Genomic DNA, 26,590 nt, shown 5'->3' with positions numbered 1-26,590 from the left:
AGTCATTTAGCTGAACGCTTTTATCCAAAGCGACCTACAAGTTCTGTACGACAAGTCAGCAGGAAGGGTACTCTTCCAGCTGAGTCACAATGTTAAATATGTAAAATGAGTAACAGTGAGGTACAATGCAGAGGTACAACACTTAGGGTAGGGTGCAAATGAGGTATGAATGTAGTGCAAATCTCTTTAATAATAGATCAATATAAAGTGTGTGTCTAAAGTGAATAAAGTGAGTGGTAAGGTGAGAGTTTGTTTAAAGTGAGTGTGTACATGTGGATGTGTGTGCAGTGTGTGTCCATGGTGATGTGTGGATGTGTGTGCATGTGTGCATGTGTGTGTGTGTTCCGGTGTGTGTGCTAAAAACTAACCGCTGTGTGTACCGCTAAAAAACATTGAGTGTCGCTGCATGCCGAATAAAGACCTCTGCAACAGGTCCTGCATTATTATATTATTATGCATTATTATTATAGATGATGGGTTTTTAAATAGTGTCATTGTCATTGAGCATCCTGATGGCCTGGGGATAGAAGCTCCTTCTGAGTCTCTCTGTACTGGCCATGAGACTCCGGTAGCGCTTGCCTGACCGCAGCAGTTCAAAGAGGCAGTTGTTTGGGTGACTAGAGTCTTTGACCTTAGCCTTGGCCCTGCAACGCTTGTTATAAACCAATGTTCATCAAACAGTGTTGAAACTTGATTAATTAGTGGAAGAGTGCATGATAATAGAACACAGTAAGTAGGTTAATCCTCTTCTTTCATTTTGACCACCAAACAGGGCTTGAACCTGTATACCGTAAATCCTCAAATATAGGACGGGTCTTGTATTTACCTCAGCTGCAAAGAGCACCAGGCCTTTATTAGAGAGAGGCTTATATAAGAGGCAGGCCTTAATTTCACAAACTGGCCAATTGTAATTGTGATTGATTGATTGATTGATTGATTGATTGATTGATTGATTGATTTTATTTAGACATAAACATATACAGATCACATGAGTATTTGCTTTGTCAGGGTGAAACTGGTGGATTAACGTAATTAACGTAATTACCGCGAGAAATAACACACGTCCTGGCTCTAACTGTTTACATCCCACCCAGCGTGGCGGCGGCGCAGGCGAGTGACGTCATACACTCCACCGTCGCGGCGCTTCAGACAAAACACCCGGATGCATTTATTTTTATCAATGGGGATTTCAACCATGTCAGACTGAACAAGACCCTGACAAACTTCACCCAGTATGTCACCTGCAAAACCAGGGGAGACAAAACACTGGACCTCCTGTATGCTAACGTGAAGGAGGCTTTCAGTGCGACTTCCCTGCCCCCCCTCGGCCAGTCAGACCACAACCTTGTGAGGCTTGTATCCACATACACGCCTCTCATTAAGAGACAGCCTCCGACCACCATGTCTGTCCCACAGTGGTCTGACGACGTCGAGGAGGAGCTACAGGAGTGTTTCAGGTCGACAGACTGGGACATGTTTGAGAGGGCCCATGGTGATGACATTGATGGACTATCCCACTGCATCACAGACTACAGATCAGATTCTGTGAGAAGAGCATCGTACCCACAAAGAAGGTACGCTGCTTTTCAAACAATAAACCCTGGATTAGCAAGGACATTAAACACCTGCTAAACAGGAAAAAGAGGGCCTTCATGGCAGGGGACACTGAGCAGGCCAGGGCTGTCCAAATGGAGCTCAAAAAAGAGCTAAGGGCAGCCAAGGTCAGCTACAAGGACAGGCTGGAGGGCAGACTACAGGCCAACAACACCAGGGAGGTGTGGGCGGGGGTCAGGAAGATCACTGGTTTCAAACAGCAGGGCACAGCTGTTGAGGGCCCGCCAGAGCGTGCAAACGAGTTCAACTCGTTTTTCAACCGCTTTGACCAGAGTGGCCTCCCCACACCCCTCCCCCCACCCATCGACACCAGCACCAGATCACACCTACAAAGCAGCCCCCCCACCCCCCACCCACCCACACCCATCAGCAACGGCACCCCACCGCCAACACCAGCAGACTGCCCACCACCCCCAACCCTGACGATCACAACCAGTCAGGTCAGTAGGCAGCTCACCAGGATTAATGTAAACAAGGCCAGAGGACCGGACAACACCAATCCCAGGGTGCTCAAGGTATGTGCGGAGCAGCTGGCAGCACCGCTCCAGCATCTTTTCAACCTCTCCCTGAGGCTGGAGAGGGTGCCCCAGCTCTGGAAGACCTCCTGCATTGTCCCGGTGCCCAAGAAGGGACGTCCCAGCACCCTCAACGACTACAGGCCAGTCGCTCTGACGTCACACGTCATGAAGACGTTTGAGAGACTGGTCCTGCAACACCTCAAGCCCCTGGTGCGTGACTCCCTCGACCCCCTGCAGTTTGCATACCAGGCAAACATCGGGGTGGAGGATGCCATCATCTACATGCTCCACAGAGCGTACACGCACCTGGAGAAGCCGCGCAGCTCAGTGAGGATTATGTTCTTTGATTTCTCCAGCGCCTTCAACACCATCCAGCCGTCACTGCTAGCGGAGAAGCTCTCCGCGATGCAGCTGGAGCACGGCTTGGTGGCCTGGATCAAGGACTATCTAACTGAGAGGCCACAGTACGTCAGACTAAAGGACAGTCAGTCTGACGTACTGGTGAGCAACACCGGCGCCCCCCAAGGAACTGTGCTGTCACCCTTCCTCTTCACCCTCTACACCCCAGACTTCTGCCGCAACTCAAGCGGGTGCCACCTGCAGAAGTTCTCAGACGACTCCTCCATCGTAAGCTACATCACCGACGATGATGAGGAGGAGTACAGAGCCCTGGTGGAGAGCTTCGTGGGGTGGAGCGACAGCAACCACCTCCAACTCAACACCAGTAAGACCAAGGAGCTGGTGGTGGACTTCCGGAGGGGCAAGAAGAGGCCCCCCCCGATTCCCATCTCCATCCGAGGGGTGGATGTGGAGATGGTGGACTCATACAAGTTCCTTGGGGTACACCTGAACAATAAACTGGACTGGTCGGACAACACAGAGGCCCTCTACAGGAAGGGACAGAGCAGGCTGTTCTTCCTGAGGAGACTCAGGTCCTTCAATGTCTGCAACAAACTGCTGCAGTCTTTTTACCAGTCTGTTGTGGCCAGCATCCTCTTCTATGCTGTGGCATGCTGGGGAGGCTACATCAACTCAAGGGACACCAACAAGCTCAACAAGCTGGTGAGGAAGGCTAGCTCCGTGGTGGGAGTCGAGCTACCTAGACTTGAGGTGATGGTAGAGAGGGGAATGATAAGGAAGCTGGCTGCCATCATGGAGAACCCCTACCACCCCCTCTACGACAAGCTAGTCAAGATGAGAAGCTCGTTCAGCCACAGACTCATTCCCCCCCGACACTCAACTAACCGCCTCGGACAGTCCTTCATACCAGCGGCCATCAGGCTCCACAACAGTGGGCAGCGACTAGCAGCCTCCAGGCTCCACAACAGGGGGCAGCGACAGCGACTGCTACCAGACATTGACCTGGGACTTATAGGAACCCAAGGAGGACAACCTACACTACCTTAGGCTTACTGCACCCTATGTGGATACTGTGATACTGTGATACTGTGAACAATGTATATTTCAGTGGATACCGTGATACTGTGAATAATGTATACTCAGTAGATAGTAAATTATAACACTACCTCATGCATACTGCACCTTATGTGACACTGTGAATAATGTGAATATTCCTCAGCTAGTCAGATAGTAAATTATATTGACCATATTGATCAAATTGTTTACACTGCCTGTGTTGTTTTTTACTACCTGTATACTGTGTTGTTTTACTACCTGTACCCCCCCCCTCCCCCCGATGCTGCTATGATGCCTGAATTTCCCCAAGGGGATCAATAAAGGAATATCTTATCTTATCTTATCTTAATTCACACACTGAAGTTGGAACTGTCTATAGGTTGCGGGGTCCGGGGACGATTTAGCGTGTGGTACCTTCTCGACTCTGAGTCGAATCGAGTTGATGATAACATGCAGTAGCTTTAGCTAACGCTATCATAGCCATCATGATCTGTAATGCCAACTGGACAACGCCAGCCCCGCCTGCCAACGCGAACGTTAACATTTGCTAAACAAAGCCAACGTCATCCAGCCGACACCACAGATCTAGATATGACAACGTTAGCTAACGCTAAAGCTAACGCCAACGAGAGGGAAACGTTAATGTAGTCAGTGTAGCGGGAGGCAGCAATTAATTTGCATTGGCAAGAGTTTATCTCATTCTATATCACAGCACGAAAAAAAAAAAAGTTGTATTGGAAGCCGGCCTGTATTTGTCTCCATGTATCAAACCCCCGGCTTATATAAGAGGCCCGTCCTTTATTCGAGTACCCTCCATCCACTATTAGAGGATTTACGGTAGTTTCAAGGTAAATGTTAGGTGAAGGTGAATTCATCTTTCACTCTTGGAACTAATTTATCTGCTCTGGTAACATCAACCTGCAAAAAGACTACAGATGGAAATTAGCCTCCGACTGTAATCTGACATATTTTTTTTCTTATCTTTTTCCCCCTTCTTTTTCCGTTTTTCTCCCCTCCCAATGTTAGTCGTTATGCCAATTCCCAATCCCCCTCCTGGTCGTTGCGCACTCTATCCCCTACCGTCGGTCCTGGAGGGCGGAGACTATCACATGCTTCCTCCGACACATGTTTACCCAGCCCACCGCTTCTTTTCACCTGGCAGCGCGGACTCTCACTGGGAGAGTGTAACGTGTGGAAGGCTCACACTACCCCTCTTAGATCCTTCCCTTGCTGTGCAGGCGCCCCGACCGAACTGTAGGAGTCGCTGTTTACAACGACCAGGACCCACCCTCGCCGGGTTTCCCACCCGCTAACACTGCCAATTGTGTTAGTATGGACGGTCGGCCAACCCGGAAGCACCACAGCTGGATTCGATCCCACTGTCTCTGTGGTGGTAGACATACGCTTAGTCCGCTGCGCTACCCGGCCGCACCAATCGGACATAATTTAATGAAAATTTGCATTCATATGTACTACTGTCCCTACAGTCTTTTTTCCCCCATGGACACAGCTGCTTCCCAAATAGTAAGCTAGTTTCTGTCCGGTGCGGACTGGCCCGAGACAGACCACCGAAAACTCCTCAAGAACATTCGGTCACTGATGAATTTTGCAGATTGTCGGCATGTTTCCCCTCCAGTCAGAACACACTACTATACTAATATCACACTCAACACTGCAGCACCCAAGTTTCAACGCTGTTTGAGGAACATTGTGACTCAGCTGAAAGAGTTGTACCCTTCCTGCTGACTTGTCGTACAGAACCTGTAGGTTGCTTTGGATAAAAGCGTTCAGCTAAATGACTAAATGTAAATGTGAACATGTGAAGGGACTCTGTAGAATCCCTGCAGGGTCCTGTGCGCGGTGTGTCTTACCGATGGAGGGCTCCTGGATGAGCGGCGAGGCTGTGGCGCTGAGACTCTGCACCAGGCTGCCCAGCTCCTTCAGGGCACAGACCATCACATGCTGACTGGCAGAGACGTCAGCCGCCCCGGCCTTGTTCTCCCCACTGGTGTCGTTCACCACCGCCTCTGGAAGCACAGAGCAGAGGGAGAGGAGGGAGGAGAGAACGGGACTTGTCAGCAGAATGATTCAGTGTCTGGTCACCATGCATAGTTTCAATGTATTGTTTTCAATGTTAGCGGTTCCTAAAGGTGGCGAACTGAACACAATTATGATAGACACAAAGATCTATGAGAACTGAACACAATTATGATAGACACAAAGATCTATGAGAACTGAACACAATTATGATGAACACAGATCTCAGCTCTGAACACAATTATGACACACAGAGATCTCTGAACACAATTATGACAGACACACAGATCTCTGAGCGCTGAACACAATTATGACATACACATAGATCTCTGAACACAATTATGACATACACATAGATCTCTGAACACAATTATGACAGTAAGTCCTTATTCCCAGAAATGTATGGCATATATTTAATTTGTTCATTTGAATCAGTGGTTGTGTAGAGTTTTCCAATTTTAATCTGAATTCAAATTCAACAGTGGTTTGAATACAGGGCACAGATCACAAAGAACCAGGAAAGGAATCGTGTTCAGAAGCATATTTGCAGACAAGAGGTACCAAAGCAAATCACAGAGTAAGAATCATCTTTTAATTTTTTAAGAAACCAAGGTGATGATGAAAATGATTGAAATGATAAAGTGGGAGAAAATTAAATAAAGTGGGAGGAAAATGCATAGTAACTTGCAGGAAGTAAGTAGTGAACTGAAAAGATTATGCTGTGTCACTCACAAAAACAAATCTAAAAACCAAGGCCTGCTTCTTTTCATTATTTATTATTATTATTATTATTATTATTATTATTATTATTATTATTATTATTATTATTATTATTATTATTATTATTATTATTATTATTATTATTATTAATAAGGTTTTCTGCTTTTTAACACTTTGGGCGCCAGCCGCTTTAGCTATCCTTGCACCTACTGTGCCACCGCTGTAAGAGATAGGGATTTTCACTGTGCGTCGCAGTGTTTGGAGAGCTATATCTATATTATATATTATAGCTATGGAGACAATACTATGGCTCATTTGACATTAACTATCCATCGTTCAACATGTGAAAAATAATAAAAGTTTTCATGTATACGTTCGCGTGTTATACCGTGGTGAATATTGTATAGTTTCAGAGTGATCCTGGCTAATTCCTGAAAATGGCGCTATGGAGCAATATGTGAATTTTGCTAAAAGCGTTTGCATTGCTCGCCTGGACACGCTACTATTTCCAATTCAAAGGTATATAATAGGTATTATGTTTCATCATGAATGCATGAAAGGGGGGGTCGTTTTTTGATGCTTTGATCGCCAGCAACGGCATACGTTTTGGAGTATGTTATCGTTGCGATCGATGTGAAATCATTGTTGGATCAAAGTAGGATTGATGTCATATAGTCCTTACCTTTACTAGGAGGTATCCCAAAAAGAATATTCCAATTGTCTGATCGCGATTTCCAGTATTGGTGTCCATCGGGTCCCCGACATGATCCGGCACAACACATGCATCGAGGGGCCCTGGTAGGGCTGGGCGATATGACGATATTATATAAATATCGGGTACAGTTCATTAACGATACACTTTTTAAACGTATCGTGGATATCGTGATGTTTTGCCCAAGAGGCTTGTGTCGCGTCAATCTGGTCCACACGTTGACACTTTTGAACAGCGCCGCCCCACACACACACTACTGCATCAAAAGTGACTACTTATGATAACAAAGGCATTCGTTTTGTGGCATTAACGTTATAATAATAATAATGCAGGACCTGTTCAGAGGTCTCTATATAGTTACACTTTCAATAACATCAGCGTATTTACATAGTGCCGACCGAGGTCGACCTAGATATAGCAAGCTCGTTCATATCTCAGCCCGTGCTGACTCAGTTGTGCCCATTCTGCGGTCTGTTAATAACGTTTTCAATCAGACAGATGTATGGAAAGGCTTTTATTATAACATCCGTTGAAGTAAAATCATTATGCCTCCAGTCGTTTAGTCCTTCTGCGGAGCTAAAAGCTAAACGTCGGCCGCGGCGAGCTGCCATTGTTATTGTCATTGAGCTCTCCAATGGCGGAAGTAAAAAATAAATACGCGCTTTCCGATTGGTGCTAAGAACAGCAGGGCGGGTGCAAGCGATGTGACGTAATTGGCAGACGCGACTGTCAATCAAAATGATTCTGTTTGCCGACTGAATGAATGAGAACGTTATTAAAAGATTGCAGCATGGGTACAAATAATACAGTACAGCTCAATACAACAACAGTCAACAGCGGACTGGAGGATGCAGACCAGAGAAAGACTTTCGTCTTGTTTACATCAGGGTCCCCCATTTTCAATTCATCATATTTCATATCTAAATCATATAATATCTCATTGCTAAATATATGCAATATATAATCTAATAATCCAATAATCTAAATCTAATATATAATATAAAAATGCTAAATGCATGGGTATTTTATTTTGTCTTTAATGTTAGCTTGCAAACTCAAATACTGTCTTGGTAAGCCTCATAATGAATTTTGGGGAAAAAAAGAAAAACATCGTGATGCGTATCGTGTATCGCCGAAAGGTCAGAAAATATCGTGATATCATATTTAGGCCATATCGCCCAGCCCTAGGCCCTGGACGTGTTCCAATGTGATCGGGTGAACCGCTAGACTTGCCTGGACCAAAATTCTCCGCCCGGAGGAAATTAGATGTAACACACAGTGTGAAATAAGGTTTCAAAGGGTGGGCGATCCTGCCACCTAGCAGGATGCGGCCGGTATTGCATAGAGGTCCGTGACATTGCATAGAATAAAAAAATCGAATAAAAGAAAAAAACAATGAAAACCCAACTATACTCGGGTATGGCGCTCAACCGCTGGCGAGATAACCCGACTATCATCGGGTCTGGCGCCCAATGTGTTAAGATAGTTTCTCAGTGTGTAGTCTTTTTGGTTATGTGAGCCAAATGTAACCACTGGTACCACTACTTATTACTTAGGGTTTGTAAGAACTGAACAGCAGGTAAACAAACGCATACTTAGCTACGTATAGTACACATGGAAAATAAGCCAGAATGGATGATGTCCCCGACATTATTATGCTTCCCACGGAAAAACTGCAAAGGCTTAAAGCGGCACTCTGCACTTTCGGAAATAAAGCGGCTATTTCAGGAACTACAATAACGCATTAAAAACATTAAAAACTACAACATAGTTGTAGTTTTCTCTAAAGGGGCGATACCCCTCCCTCACTGAGCTTTAGAGTGACAGCAGAGTGGGATAGCTGATTAGCTGAGACAACTCCTACAATTCATTTCAGAGCTGTAAGCATTAGCTAGCCGGCTTACCTAGCTTGATGACCCTAACTATGAGAGTGGCGTATTTCTGCATCGCTGTAAAAATAACTTTACCTGTCCATTTTACAAAAGCAGGTCCAAAATGTCTTGATTTGTCATACATTTGTTGTTCTGTACACTATGTTCATGACAGGTGAGCTGTTGTTGTTGTTGTTGGGTTAGTAATTTCAAACAGACTTCTGGGGGCTAATTGTCGCTCGCCTGGCGAAGTTTTAGAAGAAGCCAAGTGCAATTTTAAATAATAAGGGGTGGAAAAAAATCTCAGGGGAATAAAAAGCAAAGCAAAACCCAACTCCACACCAAACCAGAACCACAGCAAAAATTATCCCAAAAATTTTGGAGGGAAATGAAAAGGAATGACGAGGAAAATGGCGGGAAAAAGGTGTAAATAAGGGATGAGTACTTACTCTGCAACGCTCTGAACCGTGACACCTCCCCCCCCTCCTCCTTACCCACAGCCCTCATCTGCTTGCTGATGGCCTGGCAGAGCTCCTTGCCCGCTGCAATCTGGGCCTTCTCCCCCAGAAGGCCGCCCAGGGTGGCGCGCAGCATGAAGGACACGCAGCGCCGCGAGTACACGGCCTCCACGTGTGTCTGCGTGGCCCGCGGGTGGGACACCAGGTCCAGGACGTGGGACAGGAAGGTGGCAAAGTTACGCTCCAGCCACTGACCGCCCAGCGTGGTCACGAACACGACATAGGCCTGGGGAGGAGACAGGGAGAGGACAGACAAGAGTCACGCCTGGGGAGGAGACAGACCAGAGGACAGACAAGAGTCACGCCTGGGGAGGAGACAGACCAGAGGACAGACAAGAGTCACGCATGGGGAGGAGACAGACCAGAGGACAGACAAAATCTGACCAGAGGACAGACAAGAGTCACGCCTGGGGAGGAGACAGACCAGAGGACAGACAAGAGTCACGCATGGGGAGGATACAGGAAGAGGACAGACCAGAGTCACGCCTGGGGAGGAGACAGACCAGAGGACAGACAAGAGTCACGCCTGGGGAGGATACAGGAAGAGGACAGACAAGAGTCACGCCTGGGGAGGATACATGAAGAGGACAGACAAGAGTCACGCCTGGGGAGGAGACAGACCAGAGGACAGACAAGAGTCACGCCTGTGGAGGATACAGGAAGAGGACAGACAAGAGTCACGCCTGGGGAGGATACAGGAAGAGGACAGACCAGAGTCACACCTGGGGAGGAGACAGACCAGAGGACAGACAAGAGTCACGCCTGGGGAGGAGACAGACCAGAGGACAGACAAGAGTCACACCTGGGGAGGAGACAGACCAGAGGACAGACAAGAGTCACGCCTGGGGAGGATACAGGAAGAGGACAGACCAGAGTCACGCCTGGGGAGGAGACAGACCAGAGGACAGACAAGAGTCACGCCTGGGGAGGAGACAGACCAGAGGACAGACAAGAGTCACGCCTGGGGAAGAGACAGACCAGAGGACAGACAAGAGTCACGCCTGGGGAGGAGACAGACCAGAGGACAGACAAGAGTCACACCTGGGGAGGAGACAGACCAGAGGACAGACAAGAGTCACGCCTGGGGAGGATACAGGAAGAGGACAGACCAGAGTCACGCCTGGGGAGGAGACAGACCAGAGGACAGACAAGAGTCACGCCTGGGGAGGAGACAGACCAGAGGACAGACAAGAGTCACGCCTGGGGAGGATACAGGAAGAGGACAGACAAGAGTCACGCCTGGGGAGGAGACAGACCAGAGCCACACCTGCTGGCTGCCCCACACCCAAGAGTAAAACACCTTTACAAACTGGGCAATACACTAGAGGGCGAATTCACAAAGGGATTGCACAGCTTTTTCTGACGCTATGCCCGCACAAATAGCTCTGAAACTGTTTGCTATTCACAAAGGAAGCACAATGTATTTAAATAAGGTAATATGGGCGGAACATGTTCCCATTTCTATGCAAATGAGCTCACATCAGAACGCACACATTTGATCGAGCGCACATTTGGCATCTTAAAAAGCCGGCTTAGATGTAGGGATCGTAGTGGTGGGGCAATGCTATATATTCCCCCCAAAGCACATCACTCCTTTGGGTGCTGGATTAGGTACAGTAATAATCACAATAAGGATAAGGATAACTTTTATTACGGTAATCCCTCTTGGGGAAATTCGGTAAAGAATAAAGAATAAAGAGAATAGAACCCGCACACTCATATGCTCCAGAATAAACATTTAATTTATAACGTTTCGTCAGGTCCATGAGGAGTAGACGCTGGAAACACAGCCAATGAAAAGTTTATTCTGGAGTATATGATAATGCGGGTTCTATTATCTTACCTAAACATTAAATACAACTTTCTCACTAAAAAGATATTCCTAAATGAGACAATATTTTCACTGGCACAGTGCCTAACTTCAGTCTAAAGATTCAGCACCCCCACAAGAGGGGGGAACACACTCGACCACTGTTACACCCCGTTCAGAGCTGCCTACAAGGCTGTAGCGGCTCCGCCACTGATGGGCTCTGCAAGCGCAAGCGATCACGACTCCATTTTTTAATCCCAGCATACAAACAAAGATCGCGTGACGTCGTCGTGTCACGTGAGACAAAAAAGTGGTCTGACGAATCAGAGGCCGCGCTCCGTGACGCGTTCGAGGATACAGACTGGGACATGTTTAAAGGAAGCGCCAGTGACGTCAGCGAGTACGCTGATACCGTTGTGAGTTACATAGCAACAGTGGTGGACGGCATTGTCCTCACAAAGAAGGCGCGGGTTTTCCCAAACCAGAAACCTTGGGTGGACAGCACTATAAGAACAGCCCTAAACTCACGCACCACGGCTTATAACCTGGGCAGAGAGTCAGGAAATATGGAGTACAAGGCTTCAGTCTACACTCTGCGCAAGGCTGTTAAACTTGCTAAGAGGACATATGCTGAGAAACTGGAGACACAAATGGCACAAAACGACACAAGAGGCTTGTGGAGGGGACTGAAGACAATAACTGACTACAAAGTCAGCGCCCCCTCAATGGGGAGCGACGACGCCTCTCTCGCGGACAAACTCAACTCCTTCTACGCTCGGTTCGGTGTAGACAGTGTCGCCGCTAGCCCTCTGGCTAGTGACGTCACTGGCGCACCGGCTGTTGTGGAGGGGGGGGGGCAACCGCGGGGGGGCGGGGGCGCTCTCTCGTTGTCGGAACACAGTGTGAGAAGAGCATTTATGCAGGTGAACACCAGGAAGGCTGCAGGCCCAGATGGTATAACAGGACGCATACTTAAGTCCTGTGCAAACCAGCTTGCCCCGGTGTTCACCGCCATATTTAATCAATCCCTGGCGGAGTCAGTAGTCCCTGCCTGCTTCAAGATGTCTACCATCATCCCTGTACCGAAGAAACCCTCCCCAACATGTCCAAATGATTACAGACCGGTGGCACTCACCTCTGTGGTCATGAAATGTTTCGAGAGGCTGGTCAAGGACCACATTTGTGCCTCTCTCCCCAGTGATATGGACCCTATGCAATTTGCATACAGGACAAACAGGTCCACTGATGACGCGGTCTCCCAGGTACTGCACAGCACTCTCTCCCACCTTGACCGTCAGAAGGGGGGCTATGTGAGACTGTTGTTCATTGACTACAGCTCAGCGTTCAACACCATAGTCCCCACCAGACTGGTGGACAAGCTGATCGAGCTAGGCCTGAGCTCCGCCCTGAGCGCCTGGGTACTGGACTTTCTGAGTGAAAGACCCCAGGCGGTCAGGGTGGGGGGTCAGACCTCCAACACCATCACCCTGAGCATCGGGTCCCCCCAGGGCTGTGTTCTAAGCCCCCTGCTGTACTCACTCTACACACACGACTGTGTGGCCAAGTTCAGCTCCAACTCCATAGTGAAGTTCGCCGACGACACGGTGGTGGTGGGGCTGATCTCGGACAACGACGAGAAGGCCTACCGAGAGGAGGTTGAGGTACTGGAACGTTGGTGCCAGGACAACAGCCTGCTCCTGAACATTGGTAAAACCAAGGAGCTGATCGTGGATTATAGGAGAGGACAGCAGGAGACACACACACCACTGATGATTAACGGGGCTACCGTGGACAGGGTGAGCAGCTTCAAGTACCTGGGGGTCCACATCTCAGAGGACCTGACATGGTCAACACACATAGACACAGTAGTAAAGAAAGCGAAGCAGCGCCTCTACCACCTGAGACAGTTAAGGAAGTTCAGAGTATCGGGGAAGATACTCCAGTCCTTCTACTCAGGAGCTGTAGAGAGCATCTTGACCGGAAACATCACTGCCTGGTATGGGAACAGCACGGCACAGGACAAGAAGGCCCTACAGAGAGTGGTGCGCTCAGCCGAGCGTACCACGGGTATTGCGCTACCTCCCCTGCAGGCTCTATACAACAAGAGGTGCAAATCCAGAGCCTGCAGGATAATGAAAGACCCCCACCACCCCAATAACAGCCTGTTTCAGCTGCTGAGGTCAGGCAGACGCCTGCGAACCCCAGCTACTAGGACGGAGAGGCTTAGGCTAAGCTTCTTCCCCCAGGCCATCAGAGCCTTGAACAATGAACATTGAGAGACACAGAAACTGAACTATCCACACACAAGCACACACAAGCACATACACGACACGCACGCTGAGCACGCTCACACACTAGCAGCCACTTTAACACTCATGCCGCACACACGCACACTTATGGCCAGAGGAAAGGCCACTTTAAAGTAGTATAACATCAGGAACAGTGTATTGCACTACTAAAGCTACCTAGCATGTCCTATATGCTCTGTAAATACTAATGTACAGATACCGAGATGGCACACCATGTACCTGTTTATTGCACTGTTTTATTGGATTCTATTAATATGTTGTACCACTGTATTTTTATTGGATTCTATTATATGTTGTACCACTGTATTGCACATCGTCGCGGGCAAGACCAGCCGCATTTCATTGTATACCTGTATGCCGTGACAATTAAAACTCTTGACTTGACTTGACAGGTCGGGGATGACAAACAAATGCAATGATGAAAGATAGTGACAAAAACAAAGGATGCAATGCGTCATGAAAATACAAATTTGCAAGCTCTATATATTACGAAATAAAAGAAATACAATACGAAATACAAATGGTGAAAAATACTGTTATGTCTATGCCTCATTTCGGGTTTATTTTTTCCCCTTCCTGATATCTGCCAACAGCGCTGTCAGGTGCAAACTGCTCCGCGAGCCAACTGCGCTGACAGATATCAGGAGAAAATTGCACACCTACACTAGGTAAGCAGTGTTCCTGGCTGCCCCACACCAAGAATAAAATTTACAAACTGAGCAGTACACTAGGTAAGCAGTGTTCCTGGCTGCCTCACAGCCAAGAGTAAAACACCTTTACAAACTGGGCAGTACACTAGGTAAGCAGTGTTCCTGGCTGCTCCACACCAAGAGTAAAAGACTGTTACAAACTGGGCAGTACACTAGGTAAGCAGTGTTCCTGGCTGCCTCACAGCCAAGAGTAAAACACCTTTACAAACTGGGCACTACACTAGGTAAGCAGTGTTCCTGGCTGCCCCACACCAAAGACTAAAACACCTTTACAAACTGGGCAGTACACTAGGTAAGCAGTGTTCCTTGCTCCAAAAAGCCCAGCTTATTGATTAATCAAAGCTAACTGACTGACTTCAAACCCTGGCCAAACTGCAAGGAGTACATATGTCATTAAAATATAGGCACAATAGATATTTGATAGGGGTGTAACGGTACGTGTATACGTCCCACGAATTTACCGTACGGCCGTCACGGTGCGGTACGTGCAGCCATACGAAGGATACGCCTCGGAGCCTTCCCTCGCGCAGCACAGAGGAGCCTTCCCTCGCGCGGCACAGAGGAGCCTTCCCTCGCGCGGCACAGAGAAGCCTTCCCTCTAACGCAAACACACCAGTCGCACATGCAGGCACTTGCGAGGTTCAGTGCGAGAACAGCGTGCGTGGCCGGGCGAACGGAGGCACATTTACATTGGAACAGCTGCAGGGTCATTACAATTTTACAGTTTTCTTTCGTTTTCTTGTTCGCCCAATAATGTTAACCAAATGAAACCAATGGAAAGAAACGCACCAACAAACACACCAACATTCTCCCCCGCCGGACTCGAGTAGGGTAAATCTGCAGTGCCGCAGCCCCATACATTGCCGGACTCACAGGCACAGCTGATCAAATAAATAAAAAGAAACATACTTTTCCTATAGAAAATTATTCTATTTAATAATAATAATTATCATAAATATATTTAAAACATTTTTTTTTATATTAACACTTTGAGTGCCAGCCACGAGAAACTCATTAGTTCATGCCATGCGTTGAGTGCCAACGACGAGAAATCGTTATTAGTCGTTATTTTTTTTATTAGCGATTTCCATTAATTTTTCATCAATCTAGCCTCACGTTACCACTGGGACTCTCTCTGAGCTCGAACAGGTAAAATACCGCCCCCTATCGTCTCCCGGATGGTAATGCACCCTTTGGATTGGACTGAATGAAAACGCATGGGGAAAAGAAAATCCGGAATCCACATTTTACTTGTCAGGCATGTAACCCGAGCCGATTGCAATCATCCCCGACCCTCAGAACAGTGTGGAATATGTGTTTCAAGCACCCAGCGTTGGATCAATAAACGCGATCAATATTTGGAATGGCGATCAGGAATTGGAATAATCTTTTTGGAGAACATCTGATCTGAGGTAAGGAATCTATTTGACCAGTCTTGGGGTAATCAGAGCTTTTTTCACAGATATATCAACGTGTCCCATATGTGTGTATGTGTATGTATGTGTGTGTGCTGATCAGGAAATAAGATAATCGATTTTTCAGCCCGCTTCTCTAGCGTGCATAAGTACACATACAAGTTTATTTGCGTTTATTTGAAAACTATTCATAAATAGGCAGAAAAATTACAACGTTTTTTGTGTATTCCAGTAAAGGGTGATTCCTGCAGAATCAAATTTTTTTCTGAAATTTTTTCAAAATGGTAAAAAACGGAAATGTACCGATTAAAAAACAATCCGTTTCGACAATGTTGACTGCAAGCAAGTCATTGATAAGCGACGGGCATATTAGACACATAGCCATAATTTAAGATATAGTTTATGCGTTCGCAAATGTGCTCGCCCTCTCATTGAATAGAGCATTGGCACTCAAGCGCTAAATCGTGTGCCCCCTGCTGGCACTCAAAGTGTTAATAATTATTATTATAAATAATTCTTTTCTGTTGTACCGAACTCGTACCGAACCGTGAACCCAATACCGAGGTACGTACCGAACCGTGGCTTCTGTGTACCGTTACACCCCTAATATTTGATTAAAAAATAAATATATAGAGGCACAATAGAATAGAATTATAAAATAAAATAGGCCAGGGCTGTACAATTGTCAAGTATATACGGCGACTATGTTTGACTGAAGACTTTCACAGCTCACCTGCGTGACCCCCACCCGCACCTCCCTGCTGACGGACCCGCCTCCCTTCAGCATCTCCCCCCCGCTCTTCAGGAAGCCAGATCCTCCGCGCAGGAAGCCGGTGGCCATCAGCTCCAGCACCTCCTCCAGGGAGGCCCACTTCAAGTTCTGACGCATCACTGGGGACAAAATGGCAAATGGTGCATTTATATAACAGATTTTATCCAAAGCACTTTACAATTTGTTCTTCACATTTTACCCATTTGCTCACACATTCACACACCGACGGCGGAGGCGACCATGCAAGGTGCCAACCTGCTCATCGGGAGCAGTAAAGGGTTAAGTGTCTGGTTCGACATACTGCCCGCCCGGGAGGAGTGGGAATCTAACCGGGAACCTCCGGATTACCAGACGACTGCTCTACCTCTCGAGCCACTGTCGCCCCAACAAGTGTTGAGTGTAGATAAGGTGTCATAAGTCACCAGTGTAAACACACCCGTTACAGCCTAGAAAACACATTTAAAACATGTGTTGTTTGCGGTTCCATCCTAGCGCTTGTATCAAGAGGTCAGTCAATCAATTTCACGTTTCTAAAAGGTCTCCTATCAAATTAATCAAAATATAAACAAACCCAGTGATACTATTTCAAGTTAACATCTTATAAAGGCCTACGGTCATGAGAACACTATGCATACTGTAGCTTATAAAGGCCTACAGTCACAAGAACATTATGAGCAGTTTATAAAGGCCTCCATTCCCGAGAACATTATAAATAGCTTATCAAGGACAGTATGAAGAGCTTATGAAGGACACTATGAAGAGCTTATAAAGGACACTATGAAGAGCTTATGAAGGACACTATGAAGAGCTTATGAAGGACACTATGAAGAGCTTATGAAGGACACTATGAAGAGCTTATGAAGGACACTATATGAAGAGCTTATGAAGGACACTATGAAGAGCTTATAAAGGACACTATGAAGAGCTTATGAAGGACACTATGAAGAGCATCTAAAGGACACAATGAAGAGCTTATAAAGGACACTATGAAGAGCTTATGAAGGACACTATGAAGAGATTCTAAAGGACACTATGAAGAGCTTATAAAGGACACTATGAATAGCGTATGAATGACACTATGAAGAGCTTATAAAGGACACTATGAAGAGCTTCTAAAGGACACTATGAAGAGCTTATAAAAACCTCCAGTCCCATACCTGCTGCTTGTTTTGGCATCAGTGCCGTGGCCATGACGGTGCCCAGCAGTTTGGACACCGCTACCCTCACACCGTAGTTGGAACCCTCCAGGGCCTTAAAGCACAGCGTGGCCACGTTCTCCAGCTCCGTGGTCCACATGAACACAGCCTCGTTCTGCAGCTCCAGCAGGCACTGGGCAGCGTGAGGAATAACAGGGGTAACATGTGAGTGACATTTACATCATACTGGCAAAACGGTTAAATGTACCCAACATAAGGTGTATAGCCAGGCATGTGCTCCCTATGCCCGGCCATACAGAACAGACCAGAGAGGCGGTGGTTTTTGGTGCACTTTGCTTTTCTTCTGCATGTAGATTTTAGTTTAAGATCATCTCCACTTGTGCGGCTGGGTGGCGCAGCGGAGATTGCGCTCGTCACCAATGCAAGAGACTCTGGTCTCGAATCTTGGGCCGGCCGTCATACTGGCTCAATTGGCAGAGCCAGTGGGTGGACGTCGATGGGTGGGGATTTGGAGGTTGTGGACAGCGACTCCTACAGGTCGGTTGGGGGACGCCTGCACAGCAGAGACAGGAAGTAGCAGGGGTAGTGTGAGCCTCCCATGTGTTACACCTCACCACTGAAAGTCCACGCTGGCAGGTGAAAAGATGTGACAGGCTGCCTCCTCGTGTACCGGAGGGGACACGTGATGCAAGGCTTCTATCCTCCCTACAACCGACCAGTGGGGGGTATAGTCGAGCAACATTCAAGACGGTTGAGGGGAGAATTGGAAACACGAAATTGGGATGGGAGAAAAATAGAAAATAAGGAGAAAAAGTGGATAAAAAAAAGATCATCTCCACTTATAATGAGGCAAAATATCTAGGTGCCCTGTTTATTAAACCTCCCTGATAAAACATGTTAGAAAGCCCTAGTGTTGCTTGAGGCATCAGACACTCTTATAAACAGGCTTATAAACATGTGATTTTTCTTGATTTCATTTACTCAGGTTAGTGAAAGATGGGCATGGTTGATAACCACATGTATAATAGATTGTGAATAAGGAATATCTCTAATACTTTATTGACATATGACTTGTGTAAAATATGAAATGATGAATCTTCTTCTTTGAGGCATTATAACCATGTACAGAAGCATTATAACCATGTACAGAGGCATTATAACTATGTACAGAGGCATTATAATTATGTACAAAAACATTATAACTAGGTAAATGGTCATTATAATTATGTAAAAAAAACATTCTAACTATGTACAGGGGCATTCATGGTCGTTATCAGCCTCTGCCCGTGTCAATCTCTGCAGTCTGTGTTGTGTTGTTTTTTCATTGAGGCAATCGTTCGTGGTGCTCTACAAATAGTTATTATTACTAAATGGATTGAGTGCAACAAGTTGGTGTTAAATATCTCTAAGACAATTGTGCTTGGATCTAGACCCATGTTGGGCATGCATCCTCAGTTAAAACGGTCAATTGGCACCACACAAATTGAACAAGTGAACACAATACAACTTCTCTGAGTTACTATTGATAGCTCCTATCTTGGTCTGAACATATAAATAATATTGTCATTCAAATGGGAAAAGGAATTTTTATGACTAGGAAATGTTCTGCTTTTGTCACTCCCTCCATAATGAAATCTGTTATTCATTCTTTGGTTTTGTCTCGTTTAGAATACTGCCGTGTTATCTGGTTGTCAGATACAAAATCGAATTTTAAAAAGTTGCAGGTTGCTCAGAATAAAGCAGCTCGCCTGGCACTAGGCTGTTCATACAGGACAAGTATTGGTTTTATGCATGAACATCTGGCATGGCTGATGGTTGAAAATAAAGTATCGATGAGTCTTTTAATGCTACTGTGGTACATTATTAGCACTGGTAAGCCATCTAGCTTGGCTCATCCGTTAGAAATTACTTCTGAACATGGTTACAACACTAGAGGAGCCGCTTCTGGTAACATCAGAACAAAAACAGCACCAAAATCTAATTTTCTAAAACTCACTGGCATATAGGTCAATAGTACTCTGGAATGCTCTGCCGAAAAACAACTCATCCACAATACATAATAAAATTACATATTAAATTAAATATTAAGAGATATCTTGCAAACTTGTCAAGTATGTAACTGTTATCCGTGTATTTTATCTTTTTTTTTGTTTGACTGGAATGTTAGATTTTATAATGTGAATTTGTATATTTGTATACATTTTTTATTTATGCGTTTTGTTTTTTATTCGTATTTTTTGTTGTACATTTGTATTGTTTTGTCCAGGACCCCAGGAAGACTAGAGGCTCTTTCATGTGTCTCTAATGGGGATCCTTTAATAAACAATATTACTAAAGTGAAAGGTTCTCTACAAATAAGGTTATTATTACTAAAGTGAAAGGTGCTCTACAAATAAAGTTATTATTATTAAAGTGAAAGGTGCTCTATAAAGTTATTATTACTAAAGTGAAAAGTGCTCTACAAATAAAGTTATTATTACTAAAGTGAAAGCTGCTCTACAAATAAAGTTAATATTACTAAAGTGAAAGGTGCTCTAGAAATACAGTTATTATTACTAAAGTGAAAGGTGCTCTACAAATAGTTATTATTACTAAAGTGAAAGGTGCTCTACAAATACAGTTATTATTACTAAAGTGAAAGGTGCTCTACAAATAAGGTTATTATTACTGAAGTGAAAGGTGCTCTACAAATAAAGTTATTATTATTAAAGTGAAAGGTGCTCTATAAAGTTATTATTACTAAAGTGAAAAGTGCTCTACAAATAAGGTTATTATTACGAAAGTGAAAGGTGCTCTACAAATAGTTATTATTACTAAAGTAAGTGAACCCCAGGCTGCGACAGACCTTAGCTGCGGCACAGCGCACGGCCATGGAACGGTCTGTGAGCAGGGAGCGGGCAGTCTTGTAGATGTCCCTGTGACAGGAGGCTGCGGCGCCGCCCAGACCATTCAGAACCTTCTGCAGACTGAGCAGCATCTCCCCTCGGCCCTGGGACTACAGGAGAAGGAGAAGAAGTCTTTATTTGTCATGCAGATTAACACACGCATACGAGATGAGGGACACACAGGAACACACATGCTATATATTTGGGACAATGCAGTACTTTTCAAGTACTCAAGTAGTAGTTTTTCAACTACTACATTACTCCAGATGCCCAACCCTAAACAATACATGTCTTACCAGCTTATCACTGTTATTAAAATGAAAACATGGTTTGTCCAAAGGACTTAACTGAACAAAATATAAAGTAAGAAGCCATATTGTCAGACTGAATGAAAACACTGTGTTTTTGAAACAGTACAGTGTCTTTGAATGGGTTTCATCCCTCAGGGTCATAGAAGCTTTGCAACCCAGAAAAGCACCACATGAACCTTAAACTGAGGTTAATCATGAAGAAACGTTTTCGTCTAATAGCTGCCCTACGCATTCCACCCAGGGGGAGGAGTTACTGCTGAGGTCTGCCCAAACACACTGAATGAGTTACTGCTGAGGTCTGCCCAAACTAGGGATGCACGATAATTATCGGGTTTATTATTATTTATTTATTATCAGATATCAGCAATTATGACATCATCCCGATAAAACTATTGATAGCTCCGATAATATATAATATATTTTTTGGTAAAAAAAATGCGGTGTGTGTGGATTGGGATGAAGGGCGTTTGTTTTTACTGTAGGCTCCTCCCGTGTTGCCAGTACTGTGGTGCGACTGATAGCGTGTGGTTTAGGAAGAGGGAGTTTTTCACAAATCCAGCGCTCCCTTTCTCATGCCTGGCTGTGGCGTAGTCACGTAACTTTCAGAAGCAGCGCGGATAGTAAACAAAGATGGCGTCAGTAGTGTGGGACTTTTTCAAAGTTTCAGAGGAAAACAGTTCGCTTGCTATTTGTAACAAATGCAATGCAGAAGTTCCACGAGGAGGGAAAAGGGCAACAAGCTATAACACATCCAACATAATAAGTCACCTGCAACATCACCACCGCTACGATGGTGTGTTAAAAGCCTACGACGATGCGCGAGCAGCTAAAGCTGCTGCAAATCTAGCCCCTTTCGTGACTGTGATGCAACCCTTGGTTGAATACGCAGTCACTTATTGCTCCGTAGTAGCCAGGTTAATTTGCACCACCAAGCACTGCTTAAAAGCTAGCGGTGGGTCCAAAATATATCAGATATAAATTTCAAAGGTACCGAGCGTTCCATTAGGGTTTCACACACACACGCGGTGGGGTTTGAAAGCTCGGCGTTGCTAATAAACATTTTAAATCATTTTTATTTATTTATTTTTTACTTACATTTTTATTTTCAGTTTACAAACAAACATCCACATACAACAATACAATTGGTGGTCAAAATTATAAAAGACAGTACAATACAATTAGACAGATAAGAACTAAAAGATATAGCTGATAGTAGAAAATAATATCAAAATCAAATGAAGAGTTGACCTAAAATAAATTAACTAAAGGGAAAAGGGAAAACAAAAAAAACAAAAACAAAGAAAAGAGATAAAAGAATAAAGTGACATGGGTTCTTTGGTACCTTCATAGTTTATTTTCATTTCGATTTCTATTCTTGTCTCCTTTTCACTCTCCTGTGATGTTGTTTCTTTTCTTCACTTGTCCCATTTTGACTCAAACTTCTCGTCTTGTAGCCTCAGCCTATGTGTGATTCTCTCCATTTCCTGTATCCCCCCACTATCTCTGTCCATTGTTCCCTCGTCGATGCTTCTACTCTATACCACATTTTCGTCAATGCTTTCTTGGCTGCTACTAGTAATATCTTAATCAAGTATTTGTCTTCCGGGGGGGCAGGTGGCGCACAGAGATTACGTTCGTCACCAACACCGGGAGACACTGGATTCGCCTGTTCGAATCCAGCTCCCGGCGTTGCCATCAGCTTGGCTGGCCTCTCACACTGATACAATTGGCTGTATCAGGGGGTGGGAAAGCTAAAGGGTGGGTCCTGGGCGTTGTGGACAGCGACCCCTACAGTTCGGTCGGGGCGCCTGCTCAGCAAGGGTTGGAACTAAGGAGAGATAGTGTGGCCTCCCACACGCTACACTCTCCCCGGTGAGAACCTGCGCGGCCAGGTTGGCCTGCCCCAGGCTGCACATGCGTCGGAGGAAAGCATGTGACAGTCTCCGGTCTCCCGGACCAACAGTAGGGGAAAGTACGCAACAACCAGGAAGGGTGGGATGGGAGAAAAATCGGGAAAAAAGGAGGGGAAGAAAGATAATAATATTAAAAAAAAAAAAAAGTATTTGTCTTCCCCCTGAATTCCTTCCTGTGTTAAGTTCCCTAAATACAATACTTGGCCTGTCTGGGGTATTTCATATCCTACTATTTCATTTATTATCTCTCCTATCTCTTCCCAATAGTTCTTTATTATCTGACATCCCCAGAATATGTGTGTGTGGTTTGCTATTTCCTGTCCACATTGGTTGGTGTATAGTTGCCCTGTATTTCTGGTGTTATAATAATAATAATAATAACTTTATTTGTATAGCACTTTTCATACAGAGGTTGCAGTTCAAAGTGCTTCACAACAGTAAAAAATACAGGCATAAGCGGGCATAAAAAAGATAGACAGGTAGCAAGGTATGGCAAATCACAGTGTTTCACATTAGGATCTAGCATCCCAATAGGCTCTCCGCTTACAGTTTTCAGTAATAAAAATAGTTTAAAATGATTCAGTTTAAAAATAGTCTAAAAATTATAAAATAGAACGGACATAAAAAATACAGGCATGAGCGAGCATAGCAAGGTATGGTAAATCACGGTGTTTCACATTAGGATCTAGCATCCTAATAGGCTCTCTATTCAGTAATACAATTAATCACAGTGTTTCACATTTGGATCTAGCAAATAATAAAAGTTTAAAATGATTCAGTTTAAAAATAGTCATCAGTAAGAAGTAAAAAGTGCAATAACCGACACATGAATTTGATAGGCAGTGTATAAGAGTAGGCAGGGTAAGAATAGTGCAGGTAAATACAAGTTGTGTCAGGATATCCCTGATGTTTCCTCTTGCCACTAGGTGTTAGCAGATATCTATCAGTGAAATGCCTGAGCAAAGAGATAGGTTTTAAGCTGTTTTTTTTTTTTTTGATCCACTTTTTCTCCCATTTTTCTATATTTTCTCCCATCCCAATTTTGTATCATCCAATTCAACCCTCCCCTGTCACGAACGCTGTTTCTTGCTTCCCACAAGCCGGCTGCAATGTGGACTAAGTCATACATAGCACAAGTCCCCTCCGGTACTTGAGGTAACAGCAGTCGCATCTTTTCACCTGCGCAGCTCGATCTCTCAGTGTCGAGGAGTAACGCGTGGGAGGCTCACGCTGCCCCCGACACTTCCTGATTCTACTGCGCAGGCGCACCAACCGACTTGTAGGAGTCGCTTGTTCACAACGTTCGATCCCCACCCTTCAGTTTTCCCTCCCCGTAATACGGCCAATGTGTATTACTGCGGACGACCAGCTAAACTGAAAACAATGTGGAGAGCTGGATTCGAACACGCGAATCCTAGCGTCTCCACACTGGTGGCGAGTGCCTTGCCCACTACACCACCTAGCCGCCCTGGTTTTAAGCTGTCTTTTAAAGATGTCTAGCGAGTTGGCTTCCCTGATGTTTTGGGGTAGTTTGTTCCATAGTTTTGGGGCATAGTTGATAAAGGCTGCATTACCGATCCTCTTTTGACTGCTTCTGGGAGCCTCTAGTAGTCCAGCAGCTGATGATCGCAGTGTTCTTGCTGGTGTGTAATTTATTAGAGTGTTGGCGATGTAGCTAGGTCCCTGTCCATTTAGAGCTTTGTATGTAAGGAGAAGGACCTTAAAGTAAATTCTAAATGTTACAGGAAGCCAGTGTAAAGCAGCTAAGACTGGACTAATGTGCTCTCTCCTTTTGGTTCTAGTTAGCAGTCGGGCTGCAGAGTTTTGGATTAGCTGAAGCCTCTCTGTGGTTTTCTTAGGGAGACCTGTGAAAAGTGCATTACAGTAGTCTAACCGGCTAGATATGAATGCATGAATTAGCTTCTCAGCATCGTTCTGATTAATAAATGGTCGTACTTTTGCTATATTTCTGAGATGGAAGAACGATGTTTTCGTCACTTTGCTAATATGAGAATTGAAGTTCAGTTCTGAATCTATGATAACCCCAAGACTAGTGACCTCAGATTTGATCCAAGGGGTTAGTCCCCCCAGGTTCTTTATTAGTTTTGGAGCCGATAATTGGAATTTCAGTTTTGTTCTCGTTTAGTTTCAGGAAGTTCTTACTCATCCATTTATTTATTGCCAGTAAGCAGTCTGTAATGGAGCTAATCGCTGTATCATTTGGCTCAGCAGATATGTACAGTTGTGTATCATCCGCATAGCTATGGAAATCTACATTATGTTCTCTGATGATATCACCCAGCGGTAACATGTAAAGGGAGAAGTGTAAAGGACCTAAGCAACTCCCTTGTGCAACTCCATAGTTGTTGTCGTATATATCAGACATGTGATCTCCTAGTTTAACATAGAATTTCCTCCCTCTGATGTATGTTTTAAACCAGCCCAGCACATGTTCTGAGAAACCGACATGGTTTTCAAGACGATCGATTAGAATATCGTGATCGATTGTATCAAATGCTGCACTGAGATCTAACAGGATAAGGATGGAGATCTTATTCTCGTCAGAGTTTAGTCTGAGGTCACTGATTATTTTGGTGAGGGCAGTTTCAGTGCTATGATATTTTCTGAATCCTGACTGAAATTCTTCTAAGATGTTGTTTTCTTCAAGAAAGGAATTTATTTGAACTGAAACTATCTTTTCAAGTACTTTACTAATGAATGGTAGGTTGGATATTGGACGATAATTTGCCATTTCATTACTATCCAATAGGGGTGGACGGTATGGTCTAAAATGTATATCACGGTATAATTTGAAGCATAGACGGTAACGGTATATATCACGGTATCAGTGTTTCCGTTAGAATTTTTTTTTGCCTGATAGGCAGGCTATATAAATAATGACATCCTCAAGGCATGTAGATTTATAATATTTTAACTTAAAACTAGGCTACTTTTGCGTATAGTCAATATATTCCAAATAAAATAAGTCCAGAGTCGAGACTCTGCTGCTCCCAACGAATCCCAATAGTATTGAACTGCAGAGCCGCAGAGTAGGGGCGCTTTCAGGTCTGGTCACAGGCCCGGCTCAACAGCGGCTGAATTGCCAATGGCTGAATTGGAGTACTGCACTGTGCCGGTACAGATGGGTGGGTTATGGTGGATTTTGCGGCTCTGCAGCTGCATATGCTTCTCGCAAAATCCAGCATCCAGCTCGCGCTGCCCAGCCGTCAGAACACTGACATATCATAATGTTCACAGCAAACTGTAGTTGATCACCAGGTATGTTTTATTAACGTAGAATAATTCATATAAGAAAAACGATAGGGAAATCTCTTACCTTTCTCCACTGGTTAAAAATGCCAGGAACTGAAATTGAAACTTGCTGTGCGCCGCAGTGATATGTGTTAATTATGAAATGACAATTGCGTGTTGACACGCCCACTGCGCGAAGCCTCCTAAATAACTTTTTCCTGTTTGCACATATCTATTATCTATGACTAATTCTATCTATTTTTAGGGGCAAATGCGAGTGAAATAGTCACACTGTGGTTACATGACGTCATTGCTATTTTAGAGCTGCTGTACCGGTTACAAGGTATAGTCAAAATCCATACCGTAGAGCAAATTCATACCGTTTATACCGTATACCGTGTATACCGTCCACCCCTACTATCCAAGTTAGGTTTTTTTAGTAATGGCTTTACAACTGCTGTTTTAAAGGCATCTGGGAAAATACCAGTCCTAAGGGAAGTGTTTATGATATCTAGCACAGGGCTTGAAACACTATTAAACACCCGTTTGAAGAAAGCTGTAGGTATAGGATCAATGTCTGAGGTGGAGGAGTTACATTCTGAGACAGTTTTGCAGAGTACATCTAATGTGACGCATGTGAAACTTCTCAT

At 44.9% G+C, this 26,590-nt stretch overlaps 1 protein-coding gene across 1 annotated transcript in view; it reads right to left on the bottom strand.

Moving 5' to 3' along the window:
- The window catches only part of heatr5b (HEAT repeat containing 5B), a 227,685-nt gene that overhangs the window by 173,142 nt on the left and 27,953 nt on the right, over window positions 1-26,590 (bottom strand). Inside the window, exons 5-9 of the mRNA XM_084321947.1 lie at window positions 20,425-20,574; window positions 17,580-17,751; window positions 16,384-16,541; window positions 9,383-9,632; window positions 5,420-5,575 (exon numbers count right to left, since the gene is read on the bottom strand). Of these exons, the coding sequence (XP_084178073.1) occupies window positions 5,420-5,575; window positions 9,383-9,632; window positions 16,384-16,541; window positions 17,580-17,751; window positions 20,425-20,574 (886 nt within the window). The remainder of the gene's footprint in view (window positions 1-5,419; window positions 5,576-9,382; window positions 9,633-16,383; window positions 16,542-17,579; window positions 17,752-20,424; window positions 20,575-26,590) is intronic.

This window comes from Notolepis coatsorum (assembly GCF_963971535.1).
Source record: "Notolepis coatsorum genome assembly, chromosome: 9".
NCBI classification, from domain to species: domain Eukaryota; kingdom Metazoa; phylum Chordata; class Actinopteri; order Aulopiformes; family Paralepididae; genus Notolepis; species Notolepis coatsorum.
Note: the sequence above shows the minus strand (reverse complement) of the source record. Positions and strands in the feature narration are given on the sequence as shown.